The sequence below is a fragment of the Calypte anna genome, chromosome 9 (assembly GCF_003957555.1).
Source record: "Calypte anna isolate BGI_N300 chromosome 9, bCalAnn1_v1.p, whole genome shotgun sequence".
Taxonomy (NCBI): Eukaryota; Metazoa; Chordata; class Aves; order Apodiformes; family Trochilidae; genus Calypte; species Calypte anna.
In genome coordinates this window covers 6,528,685-6,550,398 of record NC_044255.1, presented here as the reverse complement: position 1 = coordinate 6,550,398, position 21,714 = coordinate 6,528,685, and the positions used below count along the sequence as shown (strand labels likewise).

General features: G+C 39.0%; 1 protein-coding gene across 1 annotated transcript in view; it reads right to left on the bottom strand.

The window, feature by feature from the left end:
• Positions 1-5,561: 5,561 nt before the first annotated feature.
• SPSB4 (splA/ryanodine receptor domain and SOCS box containing 4) overlaps positions 5,562-21,714 on the bottom strand; it is a 79,928-nt gene continuing 63,775 nt past the window's right edge. The window contains exon 3 of the mRNA XM_008492519.2: positions 5,562-6,873. Within this exon, the coding sequence (XP_008490741.1) occupies positions 6,746-6,873 (128 nt within the window). The 3' untranslated portion in view covers positions 5,562-6,745. The remainder of the gene's footprint in view (positions 6,874-21,714) is intronic.

The window sequence follows — 21,714 nt, the reverse complement described above, 5'->3', positions numbered from 1 at the left end:
ACTATTGCTGTACTCCAAAAACCAGAGCAGCTTTGAGGACATACAGGCTGAAACTTTGATCCTCAAAACAAAATTGAACATGAAACTAGTGATACAAGTTTAATTTATGCTTTTTAATCCATTATATCATCAAAGAAGTTAATACCTGCAAGTATGGAGAAGAATATTAAGAATAAACAACTCAGTAAGTCATTAGTTCCTTTCAAGGAGGGGAAAGGTGGGTTCATCAGAAACCAGAGGAATTGCTGATGGTTCAGGAATCTAAAAAATTATAATAGGGCACAGAACCAATGTATTTATTTACTAACATTTCTGTGCAGCAGAATCAAATTTAAACAATTCTTTATTTGAAATTAACTTCGAAAATTTGTATTTGTATTTCAGTGGAGAAGATTAAGTTCTGTTGAATTTCAAACAGTTGGTCTTAAAGACATCACTTGTCCCTCTGGGTTCCTTACTGATTGCAAGATCACAAAAACATATGTATAATTAAGGAAACAAAAGAGTATATTTATATTTCTACAAGTAACTTCCAAAACCTTGAAAGTGAACAAAACTTTAGAGCCTTAATTAAAAATCAAAGAAATAAAAACATCTAACATGTCCTTCCTTTTTCCAGGAGAAAAAGATCCCTGACCCAAAAGGCTAGGATTTCAGAATTGTTAAGAGCATTTCCTTATGCTCAATGACATGCTCGTGTTTAGAAGACAAATGTTTAGATCATCTTCTGGAGAAACAGTTTCTGGGGACTGTTGTCCATTTATTACCCAGTATGTGACAATGAAAAACATTTGTTCCCACTTCTGGGAGGGGGGTGGGTAGGAATCCCAACTAATGTAAGGAACCAGGCACACCAGATCCCTATTTTAGGGCTCAGATTCAGTAGGAAGCTGGAGGTCATGGATCTCAGAGATGTAATAACTTCATTTTTATTACCAGGGTGATCACTGACAGTAAAGCTCTGTGTAATACTCCTCAGTGGGGGACAGTTAAAGATGGGAGAGGAATTTAAGTGTACAGTTTTAAACCTCAATAGTAAGCAGCTTTACAAAGAAGCTCTATTATTAAAATTTATATTTATTCCAATCTTTTGCAGTGCTTTTGTGACAGCTCGAAGAACTTTGATCTAAACCAAATTCTTACTTGAAATACTGCTGATCCCTCTGAAAACACATATTAAAATAAGTTCACTGAAAGTTAAACCACTCACAGTAGTTTTCTCAGAGTGAGGTCCCAGTAGAAGAGCCAAGATAGGTTGCTTGGGACAGGCAAAAAAGATGCAGAAAACAAAAGGTAAGCTGCAAACTAGCAATGGTCTCCTATGTATTTGTGTACATGTGCAGAATGAGGCAATCTGGGGGCACTGGACTCAATAACTGGACAGTTATTAAATAAAAAACAAACGAGGTCACTTCAACAGAAAACCACTAACATGACCTGTGTCTCAATGTGCTTTTGAGTGGGGTCCAGGGGTCAAGAACAGTTAAGTTCAACAGTAAAGATGCTCTCTCCAAGGTGGATGGTGAGGAAAGGAATGAAATTACAGCATAGAAAAATGAAACAAAAAGAAGCATTCTCCTTCAGACACAGCATGCACTCACAGCCCTAAAAAACTTGTAACATTTAAAAATAAATTGTATTTTCATGAGGCTTAGCTTGGGAAATACAGTCTGATTCCCAAACACCAGCAAAGTAAAAAATGCAGTAAGATTGAAAACAATTAATAAATGAATTGGAAGCTTTTATTTGTATCTTGAAAAACTGGGGGACAAAGAAAAAAAAAGAACAGTTACAAAGCAATGCTTCAGGGCTTACAGCAGTCTTTATTACAGACCTGGAGGCAGCTGGTGGCTTAAATTCCATCTCTCTATAAAAGCAAGACAACTTTTCTACCTAAAGGGTTTGTTTGTTTTTCCTTACAAGTCTGAAGACACCTGTATTTTATGCTGCAGCTTTCAAAACCCAGAGAAGCAATATATCAAAATTCAAAAACGGAGCTGTCAACTCTAAGTACCCCCTAATATGCTAGAGTTATTAAAAACAGAGCTCTACTTACAATAGATGAAGATCCACTGTCACCTGGAGAGATAAGAAGCTTTATAACTTATAAATTTTCACAACTGCATAAATGAAACTAGAAGTATTTGATCCTCACACCTATTTTAAGCAGGATTTGCAAAACCACCTCCAAATTGAAAGGCAGGCCCTTTTAAGCTCAGTTATTTATTAATTGCTTCAGATACACTGACACTGCTGTCCCACTGCTGCTTGGCACAGTAACTACCTCACACTGAGCTATCATCTGCCAGGTTCTCGGCTTCTCTTTGGCTGGCACCTCAGGTACTCTGGGTACCCCCAGGTCTTACTGTGGGCACAGCAATAAGGACAAAGCAGCTGAGCTGACTAATTAACTTGAGACAGGATAATAGGTGGAACAAGGTGCTACTTCATACAACTGCAGACCCAGAGCCCTTTGAAAGCACCTGCAGACTGTGATAGAGCTTTGGGATACTAAGGCTGTGCGACAAGAGTTCAGCAGGGAAAAACACTATTGCCTAATGTTTAAACATCAACAGTAAACACCTGGCTGCAATGGAAGCAGGAACAGCTTTTCTTTTTTCTTCCCTTCTGAATTTACTTGTGCTCCACAGCAGGGCTTAAAAAAAATTAAGGTAAAAAAACCCCTCAGGACATGTTGTTTAAAGTTCCAGACATTTGTTCTCTACCCTCACCTTGCTACATTCCAGTTTGCTTCAACATACCTCCAGCAGGGTGATCTGCTTGGTAGAAGCTGCTTCAGAACATTTAGACAGTGTCTGCAGAACACACCAAGTTCCTCTCTGAAAGAAGATTTACAGTCTCAAGAAAAAAAAAAAAAAAGGAGAGAAGCATTCAGGCTCATGTGTGTTGTATATTTCTCATGTCTTAATGTCTACAGAGAACATTTCCCAAGGAGGAAGGAGGTTTTCTGGTGTCTTTGAATCAAGCAAACAAAGGATTTCCACTTCATGCTCACCAGACATTCTTTTGTGAGATAAACAGGAATGGATAAAGATCCTACATTCTTTAAACATACAGAATAAAAAGCATGGCAAGATTGAAAAGGTTTATAAACTAAAAAGCTTTTGAAAATCATCAAGGAGCCAAAAAGTCTAGCTTCCCCTTTGAATATCACTCTCAACCTCAACTAGATGCATTTTTTTGTTCAACTTTCTCACAACATTCACCTAACTACACTTGCCAGCATGTTTTGCCAAATTAGAAAAACTGCTGCAGAAACCATCTGCTTGACATTGCTTACATATAATAAAGTATCACTCAATACAATGTATTGGAAATGTTTGGAGATCTTTACATGGGAACCAGGAGCAGCAGTGCTGACTCAGGCAGATCTCTCCCTGATGTCAGTGAGAATTGTACCTGAGTGAGTACTGCTGGATCTGATACAGAGTCTGCTGTGCAGTGATTTCCACAAACTGACGTGAGAACATATGGTTATAGTTTAACCATACCAACCGTAATGGAGATAAGAATGGAATCTTATAGCATTTCTGGCTTGCTGCTATTTTATAACTAACAGAAACATTTGAATGATTCGTTTGTAGCAGCTTCTCTGACAGCTTTTCTGAGCTTCAAGTGAACACTAAGAAACTTGAAAAGTTAGATCCTACCTCAACAGGAACAGTTTGAGTCAAGCTATTGACATAAAAACTTGAACCCCAGAAAGACTGCATATGAAGTCTAAATAATACTTCCCAATTTTTGTACAGATTGTATTATGTTACCTCTGGATGAGAAATGCAGACAATTTGATACATTTCCCTCGGTCCAATATGGAGCAGAAATAAAGCCTTCACAGCACTGACTTTTTCATTAGGGACTGATGTGCAACAGGTGCTATACCAAAGGACAATAGCTTCTCAAATTTTAGTCCAAATCTAGGTTTATAAAATTACAGCTTTAGTTACATCAAGCTTTATTAAATAAACTTAGAGTGTTGTTGCAGCTATAGTTCTTGCGAATCATGATCAAGCAGCACCTCTAATAAGATAAACCAAGCCTGCACTGTATCAGAAAGATTTTTCACCCCCCAAAACATCACCATCCATTCACAGCATCACAACACACAAATAGAGAACAGCAAAACAATAAAATTATCATTCCTGTACAACTAGCACTTCCTGAAAGGTAGCTAAGTGTTGGAAAAAATGTTTGAAAGCTAAAGTAAGGATGTTTGGAGTGAGGAATCATCTCAGAAGGGGCACCAGTGGACAGTGCAGTCCAAATGTAAAACAATATTAATTGATATACAGAGGCACAATTAATTTGACTCATATCAGTTCCCACTTTACTGTCACATTAAAATGCTGTCAGCCTGGGTCAAGCAAAAGAACAGAGAAGACAACTGTAGTGAAATGAGGCAGCCAGGTGCCACTAATTGCCAGGGAGTGAGCATGAGCTTGTGTCAAGCCCACCTGTGGCTCCACCTGTGCTTCAGGACTCACCTTTTATTGGCCCCCTGGTCCTGCTCATGCGCAGTGGGGGCCCACCCTAATCAGGCACAGCTGGGCTTGACACAAGCTCATGCTCACTCCCTGGCAATTAGTGGCACCTGGTTGCCTCATTTCACTACAGACAACACTTCACAGTTCTACCTTGCAGTTATTCAAAGAACAATGAAGTCTAGTTCTACACAGTTTTATACAGTAAAACACTAATTTTAGGAAAATGCTTAATTAAAATGGACTTTAGTGTGGAAAAATAAGGTCTCCCAAGATTATCATACCATTCCTGAACAACTGCTTACCCTTGCTTATCACTTGACAAAGCTGTATCTTTTCTTTTGAGTTATTATACCTTTATATCTCCTTCTTCCTTTGTGCCTATTGAGACAAAATGTATAAATTAAAGAAAGCAAGTAGAAAAGGTAAGATACAGAGATCACAGCTGTAATTTCTACCCCTTTGCAAGGCTAATGTAAGGAATACAGTGTGTAACTCTCACCTGAAGTGAAAGCAAGTCTGAAAATAAGTTGATGCTGAAGTAAGCATCAGCATAACTCTGTTCAGTCCAAAGAAGCAAATACTTGTTAATTTTGGACATACCCTGTTGCTCCCACTCTTGTTCTTGTTGTATCTTGTTTACCTCAGGTTTCTCCTTCCCAGGTGAAACTCTAATTCTGTTCTTTGGTGTGACTGAGGGAAGGGCAACTGCAGCCATCTGTAGTTCAGGGGTCCTTTCGGTATCATCAGTGCACAGGGGTCAAACTTCAACCTACCTCAAAAGCACAGAGTCTCAAAGTGCAGCTTCCCATAAAACTGAGCTTGATTTTAGAGGAATTTAGCCAGAACTGCACTAAAAGCAAGAATAAAGCCATATCCAGAGAGAGAGCAAGGAATCAGGCACAGGACATGACATGGCCTGCGATGTCTCCTGCTCGTGAACCCCAAGCAGCAATTCCTAAGAAGTGCTGAACAGGAACATTTGCAAAGCTGCAGGGGAACTGAACTTCAACTCTGTATGCAGTGCTGTGTTATTTAACACTTCATCAAAGAAGACATGAGCTTTGTTTTGGACAGTAGACTTTATTAGAAATTTTCTCCTCGTTCATCAGTAAATTCACATTAAAATATGCTGAAGGCAGCTCAGTCTAAACGTTTGACATCCTGCCATAACAACAACTTCCAGTTTAAAAACTAGATAACTGATCAGGCAGATAACTTGAAACATGTAAGAAATGCAAATAGAAAGCAGCATCTTAAAAAATGGGATGAGTCTGAAAAATTAATAAGTTTCAGGTGGAGCTGGGGAAAAAACAAAATCAGTCACCCCAAGATGGGAAACAGTTAAATGAAAACTCCACAGACTCTAAACAGATAAATAAACATTATAACCACACATACATTAAAAAGAGAACCAAGTACTTAGTGTTCATACCACATAAAAATTATAAATTTGTTCAAATAAAAAAGTGACAAGCTTTCTAAAATATGAATATCCTAAATTCTTGGGATAGTGAACACTTTTGTCATAAATTGCAGAACTTTGGAGGGACTAGATTTGGTCTTGAAAACAATGGACTGCATCTTACTGTTACCACATCTAAAAAAAATGATCTGAAGCACGTAACATTTTTTTCCTCTTGTGTTTTAAAATCACAAACTCTTCTTCCTGGCAATAATCTTTTTTTAAAAATTAGAACTTTCAGAAATTTATAGGCCTGATCATGTTGAGTGCTGAATACTCCAAGTTCTCAACAAGTCTAGATACCAAATGCAAGGTTTAAATATTCTTCAAAAGTTAGTGCCAAAATGTCCCCTTGCTTATTTTACTTTTGTCTGTTGGGGTGAGGCATAGAAAAAGAATTAAAAAAAAAAATTAAAATCCTCTTGTCAAAGAACACTCTGTCCTGCATAACTGTGGATTTTGCAGGTCAGATTTTCTATTGGCATTTACCAGAGGCAACAAAGATAAGCCAGTATGAGTGATGAGAATAATGGCCTTTAGGACTGTAAACACAACAGGCAACAGATAATACACAAATCTCAATCAAATCAATGTTTTCACATTCTTTAGTAGTCCCCCTCCCCCCCAGTGATCTGCTTTCACTGTTTCAGAAAAAAATATATATTAAAAATTAAATAACACTTAAGTGTCCATCACGAAGATTTATATTCTGCTGTAAACAATTTTCTGCCATTTGCATTGATGTAGTCCAATGTGAGGCCAGAGGGTTCTAGATGTCTTATTGGTACTGTAAATAATTTTTCAGAGACAGAGGCAAAGGTAGAATTTCTATATCATGCAGGCGGTCTCTGCCAAGAGCAAAACGAATCGATCTTCGGCACAAGTCCATTAAAGGCAGGGGTTCAGCTGTAAAAAAAAAAAAAAACAGAAGCAAGAAAATGAAGAGTTAATTTTTCAGCATTTCCACGTACAGGCAACATTTTATTTATTAATGCAGATACTGTATTGTACAGTCATAAAGATAGTAATGGTATTGTGAAAAACACGAGGCAATGAAGGTAATAAGCAGATGCAAAGATGGAATTCTGCATTTCACCCATAATAAGTGACTGAACAGTTTCAGACTGCACTTCTATAGATGTGAGGTTTAAAATAATAATCCAAAACCACTCTGCAGGTTTGCCAATTTGCAGCCTAAGAAGTGAATGCATTTCCAGATTTCTAACAAGAGAAAGAGTTTCTGCTCTGTAACACAACATTTGTCATGTCATGTTAGTATGAACCACACTGGCAACTTCTGAACTTTAAATACCAGTTCCCTCTGCGTCTTAGGAACTGGAAACGGTACTTATGGGTAATCAAACTTCTCAGCAAACACTGCTTTTCCTGCAACACTCTCTTAGCCTTTCTTTTTAGGAAGTTCATTGGAAGCAAAAAACTAAACAAAACACCCTTGAAAATCTAGAGGAAATTTAACCTTTTCCTCCGTGAGTAAATTAGGAGAGGAAGATTCAGTTAACTGGAGGGCATGGTGTGTGTTCTCATATGTATATACACAAACATCCCCAAAATTTATAAACAACATCTGTAGATGCTCTTAGTTTAATTTAACAGAAGTGAATTAAGTATCTGTCCGAAATGCCTGCCTGATAGAACCTAAGTCTGGAGAGCTAAACACAGTGATCTGCAGCATCTCAAACCATCTCACCCCTGTAACCCATCCTGGCCTCAGAGACTCACACAGAATTGCAGGAATGTCATAGAATTTCCATCTGAGAGTAGCATGAATGACCTCTGTGACTGCAGTTTGCAATGGAAATCTTTTTGAAGAAAGAAAATAAAGCTGTAAAGTATTCAGTTGGCTACAGATATCTTCAAGAACAACTGTAGCCAGATGAACTTGATTGCACATGATGGTTTAAAAGGGTAAGAGCTTAAAAGACTACAGGAAAGTCTTCATCTTTATATGATATAACAGTAAAAATCTCTTTAAAATCTCACTAGTACTTTCAAACAGAGAAAAAAATAATGGCATGTGCCCATATTATAGTGACAACCTGCTATCAACTTGACAGATTACTTACGAGTACTCAATACTGTACACACACAGTTTATGGAGAGTTCTTTCATGTGCCACATGTAGATTTACACAAACTACTTTAATCTACCAATCCTTCAGCTGATTGTAAAACCTACTTGATGAAAAAAAAAAAATCATTACAAAGCCCAAGTTAGCTGACTAAAGAATTGGTTTTATATGCTAGAATTCTCTGCTCCAGTGACCACTAATTTAATGGATTTTCCATCATTTATTCCAGCATCACATTTGATTTGTGTAGTATAGAAAAAACATAGAAAGCATTTGGTTCTACACAGAAAGAATTAAAAGCTTATTGAACTTTATAACCACTTCAGTGACTCTGATATGGACTCTTACTCTTAAAAATCCACTTTATGTGCAATTTTGCCTATTAAAAGATTAAAAATAAGAGCCCTCATATTCCACTAGTAAAATAACACTTTCTATACATCAGTGATTTGGTTTTTATTTTTACAAACCAGAATTATGAATGTTAAATCTTAAGGGATGAAGCTGTAAAATTCATCAGCAAGAATTAATAAGCAGAAGCAAAAATAGCTCATGAGTTCCAGGACATGGAATTCAACACATCTTAGAAGTCTTTCACCATAAACAGTAATTTTCTGAGTATCTTCCCAGAATCTCTGAGGTCCCATTAAGAAGATGTAAAGTTAAGACTAAGAGTGTGGTCTCTTTTTTCCCTAGACAATGAAATATGTAAAATGCAACCATCTGAGCAGCCATGCACAGAGTTAATCATGAACTTCAAAACATAATTTAAGGAAAGGTTAAATATTTTTCAAGCTTCAACTGCTAAGTGAATGTCTCCTGTCTTGCTTCTACAGGGAATTTTCAAATGCTAAAGAAAATGCCTCAAGTGTTTACAACAGCTGTTAAATTACACATACTGGAAGTGTTTTTGCAAACTGAAAATTTACTGTATAGTGTGCATTCTCCTTTCCATCCAACAGGAGTTCAAACCTACAACAAAATTTGAACAGGTTTGTCATACAATACTAAATGAAAATTGTTTTCTGGGGTGCTGGCTGAAACTACTTGAGGAAAAATTGTAATAGCTGCATTTTAGGTAAAAACTTTTGAATGGTAAGAAATTAAATTCAGGAACATAAATCCATTTAGGTTCAAAATAACTTATTGGATAAATGTAAAACCATTTAAAATTAAAGACTGCCAATTTTTGCACAGCCTAGCTCAACAGAGCTACTACTAAACATTTGGTAGGTACCTTAATGAAAACACTCTCCCATCATCACATCTCACATTTTTGCTACAGATGTTAAAGAAGAGGATCATTTGGGAAAAAAATGTGGGTTTTAAGAAGCACAGGTTAGGTTCTGAAAACTGGGCTAGTGCCAGGGGGAGGCATTTGTATTAACAAGGGGAAAAGGCAGAAGAAGGCACCCCAACCCAGGGCTAGGTGGGTGCCACAGCAGCACCCTGCCTCAGGGACCAGCAGAGCAAAGGCATTTCAGAGTTTCACTGCCCTGCGGTCTAGACATCAGCAAGTGGTGATTTCAGAGATGCTTTAACATCCCTCAGGTGCCAACATCTGGCATTCAGCCTGGCTGCCAAGTCTGGTGTTGAGGCTGAGTGCCAAGCCCAGGCTCTGCTGTGCCCCCAGAGCAGCTCTGGTGATTTACCAGTTGTGAATCTTTCATACAAGCAAACACCAAAAGTGTTTCAGGTTTTCTGGAAGATTCATCCAGAAATATAAGTATCACAAGCAACCTGGACCTTTTGGAAAAGAAATGAAATGTTTGACCATCCTCAGTCTATGTTGCTGTGCTCCCTGCAGAAAACATACACAGGTTTTGGACTTGATGTGTCCAAAACACTCAAGGTCACATTCAAATGTTGAAAACAGTATTTCCAAAATGTTATTTCTACTTGAGATCAAAGAAGAGAAGAAAATATACTAATAATCCAGGATGGAAAGATTAATATTCTGAGGCCACATGCTCAGCCGTAAGCTTAGCTGCTGGAAAAATCTTTCACAACATTAAACATTTACCTTTGAAACATTTTTAAATTCAGGGATTAAACTGGTTGTCAGAACATCCTGCTATTTAGCATACCTAATATGCCTTGTAAGTGTTGTATTTTTACACTAACCCTCAACTGAAAGGAACTGGAGCATTTAAGCCCTGCATAAGCACATGAATCAACCATTTTGCCAGAGTTATGTGAAATCCAGTAACATTTCTTACCATTAAGAAAAGGAGGAATGAATATCTGAGCTGGAATGCAAAACTGTAAAGAAAACATGAGTCACAAGAATGGCTCTTTGTGCTAAATTCCCAACCAGGCTAGGAAATTCAAAGTGAGATACTCCAGGGCAAGGGAGCAAGCCCAGCACAGGAAACCCAGGGTTTCCTCTCAGGCTCCAGCAGAACTCAGAGAGAGAAGGGCAGCACCCTGAGCCTCAGGCTGACTCCCAATACCTTCCTGGATAGACTGGAAAGAATCTTCTTTTCATTTAAAGTTTACTATGAAACCTTTTCACCCAAGGGCAGCTCAGAATAACAGTCAAACTACAGAAAACTATTTTCCAAGAGAAAAACAACGGTCGAAAAATATTACTACTTCATATGTCAGAGTTAAAGTTTTGTGCCTCCAACTTTGTACAAGAAGTTTATATGAAGGGCCATACTAAGAAAATTATAACAAAACCAAACAAAAAAAAACAAGACAAAGAAACAAACAGACCCTGGCTTCCAGTCCTTCTCATTTCTTGGGGAAGGTACAGACAGCAGCAGCCGCTCATCTCACGCAGAACTGCCTTTCACCAGTGGGTGTGCAAAATACCTTGAACACAATTTAGAGTAACAGCTAATAGCTTAAAAATAGCTTCAATAGCTACACAATAAATTGATTAAAATAGCTATTTAGCTATTAATAATACAAATTGGCTCTGTTTGGGTTTCTAGATATATTCTTTCCAATGGTAGCACTGATGGCTTAAGGACAAAGGCAAAGAAACAGCTCTGTGCTTGTGACTGTTTCTCCAATAAATATGCATTTGTGATAGCAATTTGCACATCATTAACAGCTGAAAATTTCATTTAGTTTTGGCAACCTGTAGTTATTTAACAATCTGGCACTTCAACAAGGCAGCCTCATCTTTGTAAACAACATTTTATAGTTGAGATACTGAAGTCATTTAGCATCCAGCAACACTAAATATTAACTGCAATGTTCCATAAGGCTTATACAAAAGAACAGCTTTCAGCACACAACAGTTATTTGCCAAATGACAATACTAATTTTTTTTAAAAGAAAATTTTAAACCTCTAGCAGCACAAAACGTCGATGGCCTTCATTAATCTATGAAGAATATATTTTTATCCCATTTTATAAAATCAGAATGTCTGAGGGGAAAAAAAAACACAATAAAAGCAAAATAGAAGCTGGCTGAAAAACAAAGGAAGTTTTTGTGAGGATCATTGTCAATAAAAATTAAGAATTTGTTGTTGTTGTTATTTTTGAGGTCTACCAAAGATGCAAAATTATCTCATATTTTGATATTTTTTCTCTTAAACTTACTAAAAAGCACTTGTATCCAGTGATTCAGGTTGCTGTTCCAAACTGCTGATTGGGAGCTTTTAAAGTCAGATTCAAAAAGAAAAACCCAGTGTTTTGAGACTGAGACACCATTACACCTCATTACACAGGAGGATGACATCTCCCCAGCCCCAGCTCTGCAGTGCCACAAGGGAAGAGCCAGCTCAGTGATGAGGCAAGGGCAGCATCACCTTCTTAGTCCAGAATGTCCATCACCTGCCTGAACCAGCACCACTTGAAGAACAGGAAAGAGCAATGCATGCCTGGTGCACAAGGTGGAGTCTTAGAAACCAGAAGACATGATGCCTCTGTTCATATCCTAATTGGGCATGATGTTTTCTGTACATATCATCTATCTGGTGGCTTTTGTCCAGTTCCCCTTCCTGCCTATTCCCCTCTTTGCCACCAGTAAGTCAGCATCACCCAGGTTCCTGCCCTGAGTGATTTGTTTCACTGCTGAATTTTGATCTCATCCTTTGCCAAGATCAATGACCACCAGTGTCTTTGGATGATGACCTCAAAAGATTTAACCCTTTGGCATGGACAGGGACACAATGCAGACATGGAATGACATCCTTGGGCTGTTCCTGTTCTGGAGGGCCTCCCAGAAAACAGGCAGGAAGAGAAAGCTTTCTCTGACAACCCCATGGCTTGTCACCTCTCTGCTACCTGATGTTCACCTGCTCTGATGGACATTGTTCTGCCTCCATCAGGGCACCTGAGTGCCTGCCATCCTCCAGACTGCAGCACTCTGATTTTTTTAATTTCTCCCTTCCTCCAGATATTAAAACACCTGCTAAAGGGTAACGTGTTTCCATTAGGGTGATTTAATGCAGACAGAAATTTGTAACTACCATTTAATTATCATATACAATAAACATACAAATATACGTAAACCAGGAGTTTTCCTTCTAACATTTCTGCCAAAGCTTAATTATTGTTTTAATTTTATGCTCTACAGGCCAAATTCTTTCCCCCACATAATACACTACATAAATACACCCCCTGTGACATATTTATGGCTTCCCTGATGCAACTGATGGAAAACTTGAGTCATGTTCCTTAAATGGCACAATCTAGAGAAAGGAAATTGCAAATAATATATTAAAGAACATAGGCTATGACCAGTCATAAAAAATGCTAATAAATCTCCTAACAGCAATGAAAATTCAGTCAAAGGATAACAGGATAAGAGAAATAACTGTTTTTCCCACAGATATCAATGTTCTGCAGCCTAACCCTGCAAACCCTAAGAAATGAAGCACCTCAGAACATCACATTTTAATTATGGCTCAGGCCAACCAGAAGCATCACCATTTTCACTAATTCTGAAACTTGAAAGGGAACATGGTGGTTTCTCAAAAGGGCATTGTCATTTTTCTCTCTCTCCCACATTTCTCCACTGGGGATCCAGCAGATTCCCCACTAAGCCAACCCTGGCCTGGCAGGAGCTGCATGCTAGGAAGCTGCCCTGCAGAGGACATCCGTGCCCTGCCCTGCCCGCCCTCCCCCCCATGCTCCTCACTCAGATGAAGCTGGAAGCAATCCCACTCACTCCTCCAGACAATCACTGGTGGCAGCTGGTGAGATCTTTTTGTTATCAGTCAAGGCTGATAACCAGGCCCTCTCTCCAGCAGTTGTCTTCTCAGGACAAATAAACCTTTATTTGGCATAGCTTCAGCACCCTGCTTTTAGCAGAGTGAGGAAATAAAAACACAAAACAACACAAACACCCCCCCTGCCTCCATGTATCTCAGCTAGGACACAAAAATTTGGCACTTGGAATTAAATGTTGAAGAGAGAAATGAAGGCAAGGAAGTTGCAGTGAGAAACAGGGAAAGACATGGGGGTAAGCCACTTGAAATTAAATGTTGAAGGGAGAAAAGAAGGCAAGGAAGTTGCCTTGGGAAAGAGTGAAATACTCAGGCGGTAAACCTTCCTCCTCCTCTGTATGTTTTGTCCATGACAGGGGGGGATTGTTTTACAGATACCTTTGGCTTTTAAGTGTTCAGTGCAGTTAAGCACAGTCTAAAACTTCCATCAGGCATCATTTAGCAGAATTAAGCTGAAAAAACATCAGTGAACAAACAGGTATTCTGTGGCATCATTTGTTCTCAGTTAATGCTCTCCAGCTGTGCTTTCTTGAGAGGAAAAGAGTTGAAAAGCAGAACAGAATGAAAACAAACCAAAACCAATTCCAAAAGCCAGTGGCCTCCTGTTAGGGTTTTGATAAAGAATCTGTCATTTGAGCATAGGTACATATAACTCCTAGCAATTTCTGGGGTTTTTTTGCATTTCATGTCGTGTGAAGATATAAGACTTACACAACTGGTCCTGACTCCTAAGCACCAGAGCAGATGCCTAAGTCAGCAAATTAATTCAGCACAGGCTTAACATTTATTCTTAAATATATCAAATTAGTAGACTTAAGCATATCCCTAAACACATTTTTTTAATTATATTGGTTGTAAGAGTGTTTGTCCTAGAAAAGTAATCAGTCAATGCACATTTGGCAAGGCTGTATATACTGAGTCATATACATGTATATATCTGTAGAATATATTCTGAGAGGCTTCACAGGCTCGACAGAGCACCCTTAAGGTGGGTTGAGCTTCCACCTAAAATGGGCTCTAAATCAAGCACACTTAATATGTAGAACAGGAGTAATATGAACTCTGGCCCAGGCCTAATCTACAAGCAAACTTCACTGTGGCAAATTTCCTCAAAACTTCCATTTTCCAAAGTCCAGCAACTCATCTCAAATGTACATGTACATTGTAAGAAACCAATTCCCAGTGGCAAAGCAAAAAACCAAGGTGTGATATTTGAAAACATTTTAACACCCTATGCCTTCAGTTTACAGATTACTAAATTATACTGCTCTACATTACTGAGAAGCTGCAAACCAGAGCCAGACAAGAATTAATGTTACCAGCAAACACGTGGCTGTTTTAAAGAAGCAGCAAAACCCTGCAAGAAGCTGATGTTGTTACAGCTTGACAGATTTGTATGCTGCCAGAGAGTGTGAGCAAGAATGGTGGCCACTTCCCTTCTGGAAGAGGAAGGGTACATATGATGATTTCATTCCCTGTGTGCACTGGGACAATGTAAATAGGAAGGCTGAGCTGGAAAGACTTGCTTTCTAGTCTTCAGTTGTTTGTTCTCCTCCTCCTCTCAAATACTTCCACAAAACAGTTCTTCTTTTTGCTCTTCAGCAGGTAAGCTGAGACAGTTATTCCAGTGATGATTTAAATGTTCTGTAGTACAAAAGACAGCTAACACATAGTTTCTTAAAAGTCACACCAACAAAAAAAATGAAGTGTTTGATGTTAGAGATGAGCCTTAACTACAACCACTGCCTCCTTCACTGCTTCCAGCCCAAACTTCCCCAAGTTGAACATGCTGGGAACGAGTTTTTGGCTTAGATTAATCTCTAATGTATATTTTATAGCTTTTACTCTTAGAAACACATTTATCACCATTAAAATCATCTTGTGTGCCAGGCCATAAAGAGGAAAAGAGGAAAGGTAAAAATATATCAAGGTGAGAGAAGATTAAAGCTTGGATGAGAATTTCCCTGAGTAGATGCATTGGATTTCAAAGACAATGTTGTTCAGGGGTTATGTTCAGAATTTATAGGCAAAGCAATAACTGAGAAAGTTGAAGGGAAGTTCAAGTTTCAGGGATGAAGCAGTGCAGACAACCAGTGCACCAGGAACTCACACACTGCAAACATTATGCAGCACTATGACTGAAATACAACGCAATTGATTGCATTTTATCTCTTCATGAAATGTGCTTCAGAAATGGGCAAATAAAACACCCATGCATGAGTACACACCTACACCAACCTTAATGGCTGTGAACAAGTCTTTAGTATTCTGGTGGTGGAGAAGGAACTGGAAAGAGATTTTAGGTAAATCTTTTCCTGTCCCTCGATCCATTGGCACATTTCTACCTTTCTAATACTGCAGCAGATGATTGGTGTGAAATCCAATAATACAGATTAAAATATTCTAGAATTCAAAAATGTAAGCTTTCATAGATGCTCCTAGGCACACTTTTTATTTTGCATTAAGCTAATCAAGTCTGAGAAAGAGAGGGAGAGAGACAGAGGCTGAATGAAAGAAGAAGACACACATGCAAAAAGATAAAATGTTGGAAGTAGGTGCTGAACCAGGTAAGTACCTGGCTGCCTGACTGCCCCATCTGTCCTTTTCCCTATTTTCATCTACCTGTTGCATTTTGTATGACATATTCATTGTGCAGGATGATGAAGTACACCCTGTTATCTTTTCTGGTACTGTACTCAGCACACTGGAGCCTCTCAAGAAATGCTAAACACTACCATGTTAAAATATTCAAGATTTCCATTGCTCACAACTAATTTATTCTCAGCTGCAAGCTATCACAGTAGTTTTCTGAAGTGGTATTTAATATTAAACTCAATAAATGAGTTATTTACACTACTTAACAATTAAACAAATTCAAAGCATCTTCTGCATTACACTACCTTTCTTCAAAGTTTCACCATATTGACAGGGCAACTGATGGCTCTGCTGCTTAATACGAATTGTGCTGAGCTGTCTTAGACAGTGAATGTTTGACTACATTCTTCATATCAATGTTACATGACATTTCCTCAACAGCTTCAATTTAAATTACCTGCAGGCTGCAATATATGCAGATTTCCTCAAACCAAAGAAATAAATGGCAGCAGTGTGTCATTTAAATTTTAATGCAATTGTATACAAGTTAATGATCTCTAGGGCTTATCCCCAAACAGCAGATCTGACTCATCACTTTGTTACTCCAGTTCTGATACTAAGAGAATTACATTGGAATAAATCTGGAGCAATGAAATTGCAACTAGTATTGACATAATGAGTTTGATCCCATTAGTTTAGTACCATTTATATTTTTAATTTCTTGAAAGTGATTTTTTCTGATTTACCATAATCTTTATCAGCAGAAAATGGGTACCAGAAATAATCTGGAATTATTTTTATACTGTATTTAGGATTTGTCATCATTTCTGGTATGCAAGCACAGGTCATGCTCTTTGAACACATTTCTAAGCACTCATTTGGAACACAAATGCACTCTCATACCACAGAAAGAGCACGCAGGGCTGCCCCTACTCATCATTGCTCAGCTCTTCTCATCACAAACTCCTGTTACCATGTTTCAACCTTGGCAAAGCTCTGTGATATTCCACACTGCTCTGCCACTGCCTACAACTCGCATTCCTGGCATGTTATCTTTCAAATGGCTTGATCATTTTGTGAGAAGCAGAATCACAGAATTGTCACAGTTGAAATGAACCTCTAACATCACTGCATCCAGCTTCCACAGAGTGTGGAAGGATGACTTCCACATGATGCATTTCTGCAGCCACTGTGCATGATGGGCATACCCTGAGCCTCTCGAGCATCAGCAGATGATGATGGGAAAGGAGAGCTGAGGAGGTAGGTGGGATAGGGAGAGTGGTTTGACACTGAGGTGAAGATTCACCTTCCTGGGCATATATAAAACTCCACCATGACTGTTTTCTTTTCATGACCTATTACACCATTAAACTCTTATTGTCTCCTCAAATTAGCCACCTCTTCTCTTGCTTCTGTGCTCCTACTCTCAAAGCAAAGTGTCCCTCAGTGAACTGGTGTTCAAAAATGAAAAGTCCTTTAGCCTGTGGTCTCTAAGGATCAGGTACAGTATATTTTGCTTTTCTTAAATCTAAAATCTAGGTGATGTTGGTAGACCAGATGAAATGATAAATTATCAAAACAAATTCTTTAACTCAGTACTTAATCCAAAGTACAAACACTCAAAATATTAAAAGCACATTCAGCATTACACACAGCACAAAAGAATGCTTCCCACTGAATTCCTTCTGCTCCCTGTCGACTCAGCCTTTTTCACTCCACAAGCATTGTCAAGAAAGCCAAAAGGAACTTTGCCAGGGTAAATACTGCTTAAATGGGGTCCCCCATCCATAGATATTTCACTTTTTCCCTGTTGCCAAGTTATTTCTGATGTCAATCTGCCTGTAAGATGAACTGGATTTTTTTTTTCCAAGTACCCATAGCTCTGAAACAATCATTGCCCTCTCAGGCACAATATGCCCATGTCATTTTGGTATCTTGGCTGTTTCTTAACTAATTAAGTTAATCCCATAAACAATGACTGAGTAAAAAGCTACACACAGCTTTCCAAAAACATCCTTCATAGGGGTGGGAACAGCCACCCAAGACCAGACTTCCCAGGGAGCGTTCAACTTAACCCATCTCCTAAACCCATCCCATTAGCTAGTTGTGTACTTGGGTTATGCTTTTGTTCCCCTTACCAAAAGGAGAGATCAAGACTTTGTGCTTGCTTTAAATCTTATTCAACCATACATAGAATCAAAGCCACAACCTTAAAGAAGCTTGGGGTAAAGCAGGAGGGGCAAGAAAACTGAAGAGTTTAGGGTAACCTGACCCACTCGTGTATCCCATTTTCCCTAGCTGGTGATACTTCTCTTGTATCTCCTTCTTAAACTTTCAATGAAAAGGAAAAAATATTCAAAAATTAGGCTTGATGAACTAAGGAAGATGCTTTTCTTCAGAGCTGTGAGATAGAAGAAGTCAAACAATACCAAAGCAGAGCCACAAAGACCCAGGACACTGCAGAAGTGAGAAACAAACCAGCTTCATGGTTCCAAGCATCTCCCAGCTCAAGAGACGAGGAAGAGAGAGGGGCAGTGACCACCCAGGGTACCTCACCAAGAACTCACAAGTGCAGCTCTTGTTTGTGCTTCTCAGCTGCTACAAACAGACTGCTAGGGATGGAGTGGAGACCTGGAGGCCTCCATCACCTGCACCTTCTGGTTTCCTCTGCAGACATTCCCAGGGCTGCAGGCAGGGAGGGAGGCCATGCAGCCACACCCTCCATCCCCCTGGGAAGACTGGAAGATCAGGGGACTAAGGGAAATGACTCCCAGAACTTGGGAGTGGTAAGCACTATACCAAGAGCAACGGAAAAACATCAATGAACAAAGTAAGAAGGAAAATAAAGAGAGTCTTTCCTTTGTCTGTGTTAGGGTTTAGTGCATGGTTTTGAACAGAAACCTTATACTTATCATCTCAGCTATTAATGACTTACTTATATGTTGATACAAAGCTATTCATATTCTGACTGAAATCCTTACACAATATGTACTGTAGTTTTATTTACTGGCAGAAAATCAGAATTCTGGGGCTTCTACATTCAGGATCCTGGTACCCAATGAAATATGCCTTTCACTGTCTCTAAGATAACTTTACAGCTTAATAAAAAAGGGATATGTTTTCATGTGATTCACTTTATTGATAAACTTTCCAAAGACAAAAGACAGACTATATATTATTCATCACTGCCCTTCCTTTTTTAGGTAACACCAGTTCAAACTGACCTTCCAGGACATTCTTCCCTTTAAAACAAAGCCAAATGACAATTGTTCAAAATTTCTGGACCTCTCTCTCAGCTTTGAGCAAGAACTTCTATGCCTGAGTAAAAGCAAACTGCAAAGAAAGCAATTTGTATCATTGCTTGAAGACCTCCCAGAAAAACAAGTGTCACCTTGCAGCAAAGCAGACCACAGCCCTTCTATCTGGATTTCCAGTAGGGACCAGGACTGGGCACGTTGCCTTTGTAACCTTGCAGCACAATGTGAAGACATTTCCAATAGAAGCATTTCATCTACTTATTTATTAGATGCACCACTTTTATTTTTTAGAAGCCATTCTTATCTAATAATTCTCATTGGGGTTATACACATGAATTTAGCAATTACCATTGACAGAAAAAGTCACAAAAATTTGCCTGTTCCAAAATTCTTTGTTCATAATCTCTGCTCAGTAGTTACTGAATCTGAATCCTTGCTTTCAAATACATAATGCTCAATTAATTTTGTGTGCATTTTCCCATATGCATTCCCCATGTGCATTGCCAATTCTGATGAAAGATTCAGCGTGATCCCTTCAAACACAGATGTCACACAAAACCTGATTTCCATTGAGACTATTCACAATATCTGAATGAAATCTCTCTTACTTTTGGGAGGCATTTTATGCAGACACTCTGGTTACAGAATTTTGTTAATAGAAAACTATTTTCAGGGATTGCTGAAATGAGAACATGTTCCCAAATAATAATAAAGCAAAGTATTTCCAGTTTCACACTAAGGCACTAACATGTGTGCATTTTTTCCTCTTTCCAGGTTTGGCAGTGCTCTTAGCCCCAGCAACACATCTCTTCCCCCAGCTACCACAGTCAAACCACATCTCTCCCCATCACAACCCAGACCAAGCCCAGGACTTGCAATTCCTTCGGACAAACAGACCAGAGGGGGATGGAGGATTTCTCAGTATCACAGAATCATCACAGCTGGAAAAGACCTCTGAGATTTAGAGCAAACCTGTGTGCATTTCTGTCCTCCATAAATTCCCAACACCTAGGTACCCCTCAGGTGCTGATGGCTTGCAACAGATTAGGGCTTTTCAGTGCTGTTATTGCAAACAGCTACAGCCTTTCTCACTCCTGAAAATCCCTTTTCAGAGTCAAAGCTCTGGTTTCCCACATTTGTTTTCCATAGCCTACCCTGTCCAAAGCAGAGCTTCAGAGGAAAGGAGGGCAAACATCAACACACCTTAGAGGGCAATGCCAAATTTATTTGTGGTTGAAAGGCAGCCATGCTTTGACTTTACTGTTTTTCAAAAAATACACCTCCTGGGCAACATGGGATGTTAGAAATACAGTAATTATAACAAATACATTGCTACTCTAAAACTAAACCCACTGCCACATAGATGAAACCCATCCATAATAAATTTCCAATCTATCACTAGATCCTTAGCACTGATGTCCAAAGTAGCCATTTTCAAATGCACAGAGTAATCTAGAGCCCACAAAGCAGGGAAGTTGAAGGAATGACACAACATACAAAACCTAAGCATACCAGCAGCTCTCTTGGATGCCTCTGGCTCTTTTCAGGATCTCTGACATCTGCCTCTTGCTCAGTGCCAGCTGTACTCTGCAGACAAAAGGCAGTGGATGATCTTAATCCTGCAGAGCACCAGCAAAGTTCAGCCTGCCACAGCATTAAACCAGGACTTTGGGAAGTTCTGCTCAAAAGTAGGTAAAGTGAGAACTATTACCATAAATTCAAATAGGAACGATCCGCCTAAGTGTCATAAACAATCCATGATGCTGGAAATTCCTTATTCTTTAAAAATATAACAACTATGATGTTCCATCTGCATCTACCATCGCAAGAATTTAAAATCTCATTTCACAAACCTGAAGCTCATCTGGTAAGATAAAAATAGCATTGCTCATGCAACGTCAGAACACTCTAAATCTTACAGAAGCCTTTACCCTTGGCTTTCAGAAACAAGAACGTAAGTTTCTAGTTGTTCCTACTAGGTAACTCCCTTTTGGACAGCGGAAAAAGGCCATTTATTACCCCTCAGCTCTGCGCTTTCTGCCGCGCAGGGATCCGCAGTGGGGCAGCGGTGCAGCTGCCTTTGGCAGAGAGCTGGGGCTCCCGTCCCCACAGCAGCAGCCAAGCTCGGCAGGGGAAGAGCCAGGGCAACATTTTTCACTGGGACGTGGTCTGTGATGCAAATGAAGTTGCTCGCTAAGGTTGTGTTCAGAAAGCACTCTCAGGAAACAGATCAGCCATTTCCTCCTTGAAACCTCTCCTTCCCAGAAGGAAAGAGAAAAAAAAAACAAACAAAAAACCCCACAAAAAACCAAACCAAAACAAAAAACCAACAAAAAACCAAAAAACAAACAACCCAGAAAACTAAGCTTTCCTAGCCCTAAGCATCTGCCAAAAAATTTTAAGTGTTCTCATCCAAACCATCCTCCCTTTTATGAAGCTTTCCATTTCTTACTGTGTTATTAATCACTCTGGGAAAGTACCATGGGCTCTGAATGTTTCAGTTATGTTCCTCAGTGGTTAACCATCAAGTTTTACCAGCCTTTAAAAAATAAACCAGTAAGGCCTATCTGCAGAAGCAAATTATGTGTTGCTTTTTCTATATTAATTATATGTTACGTGG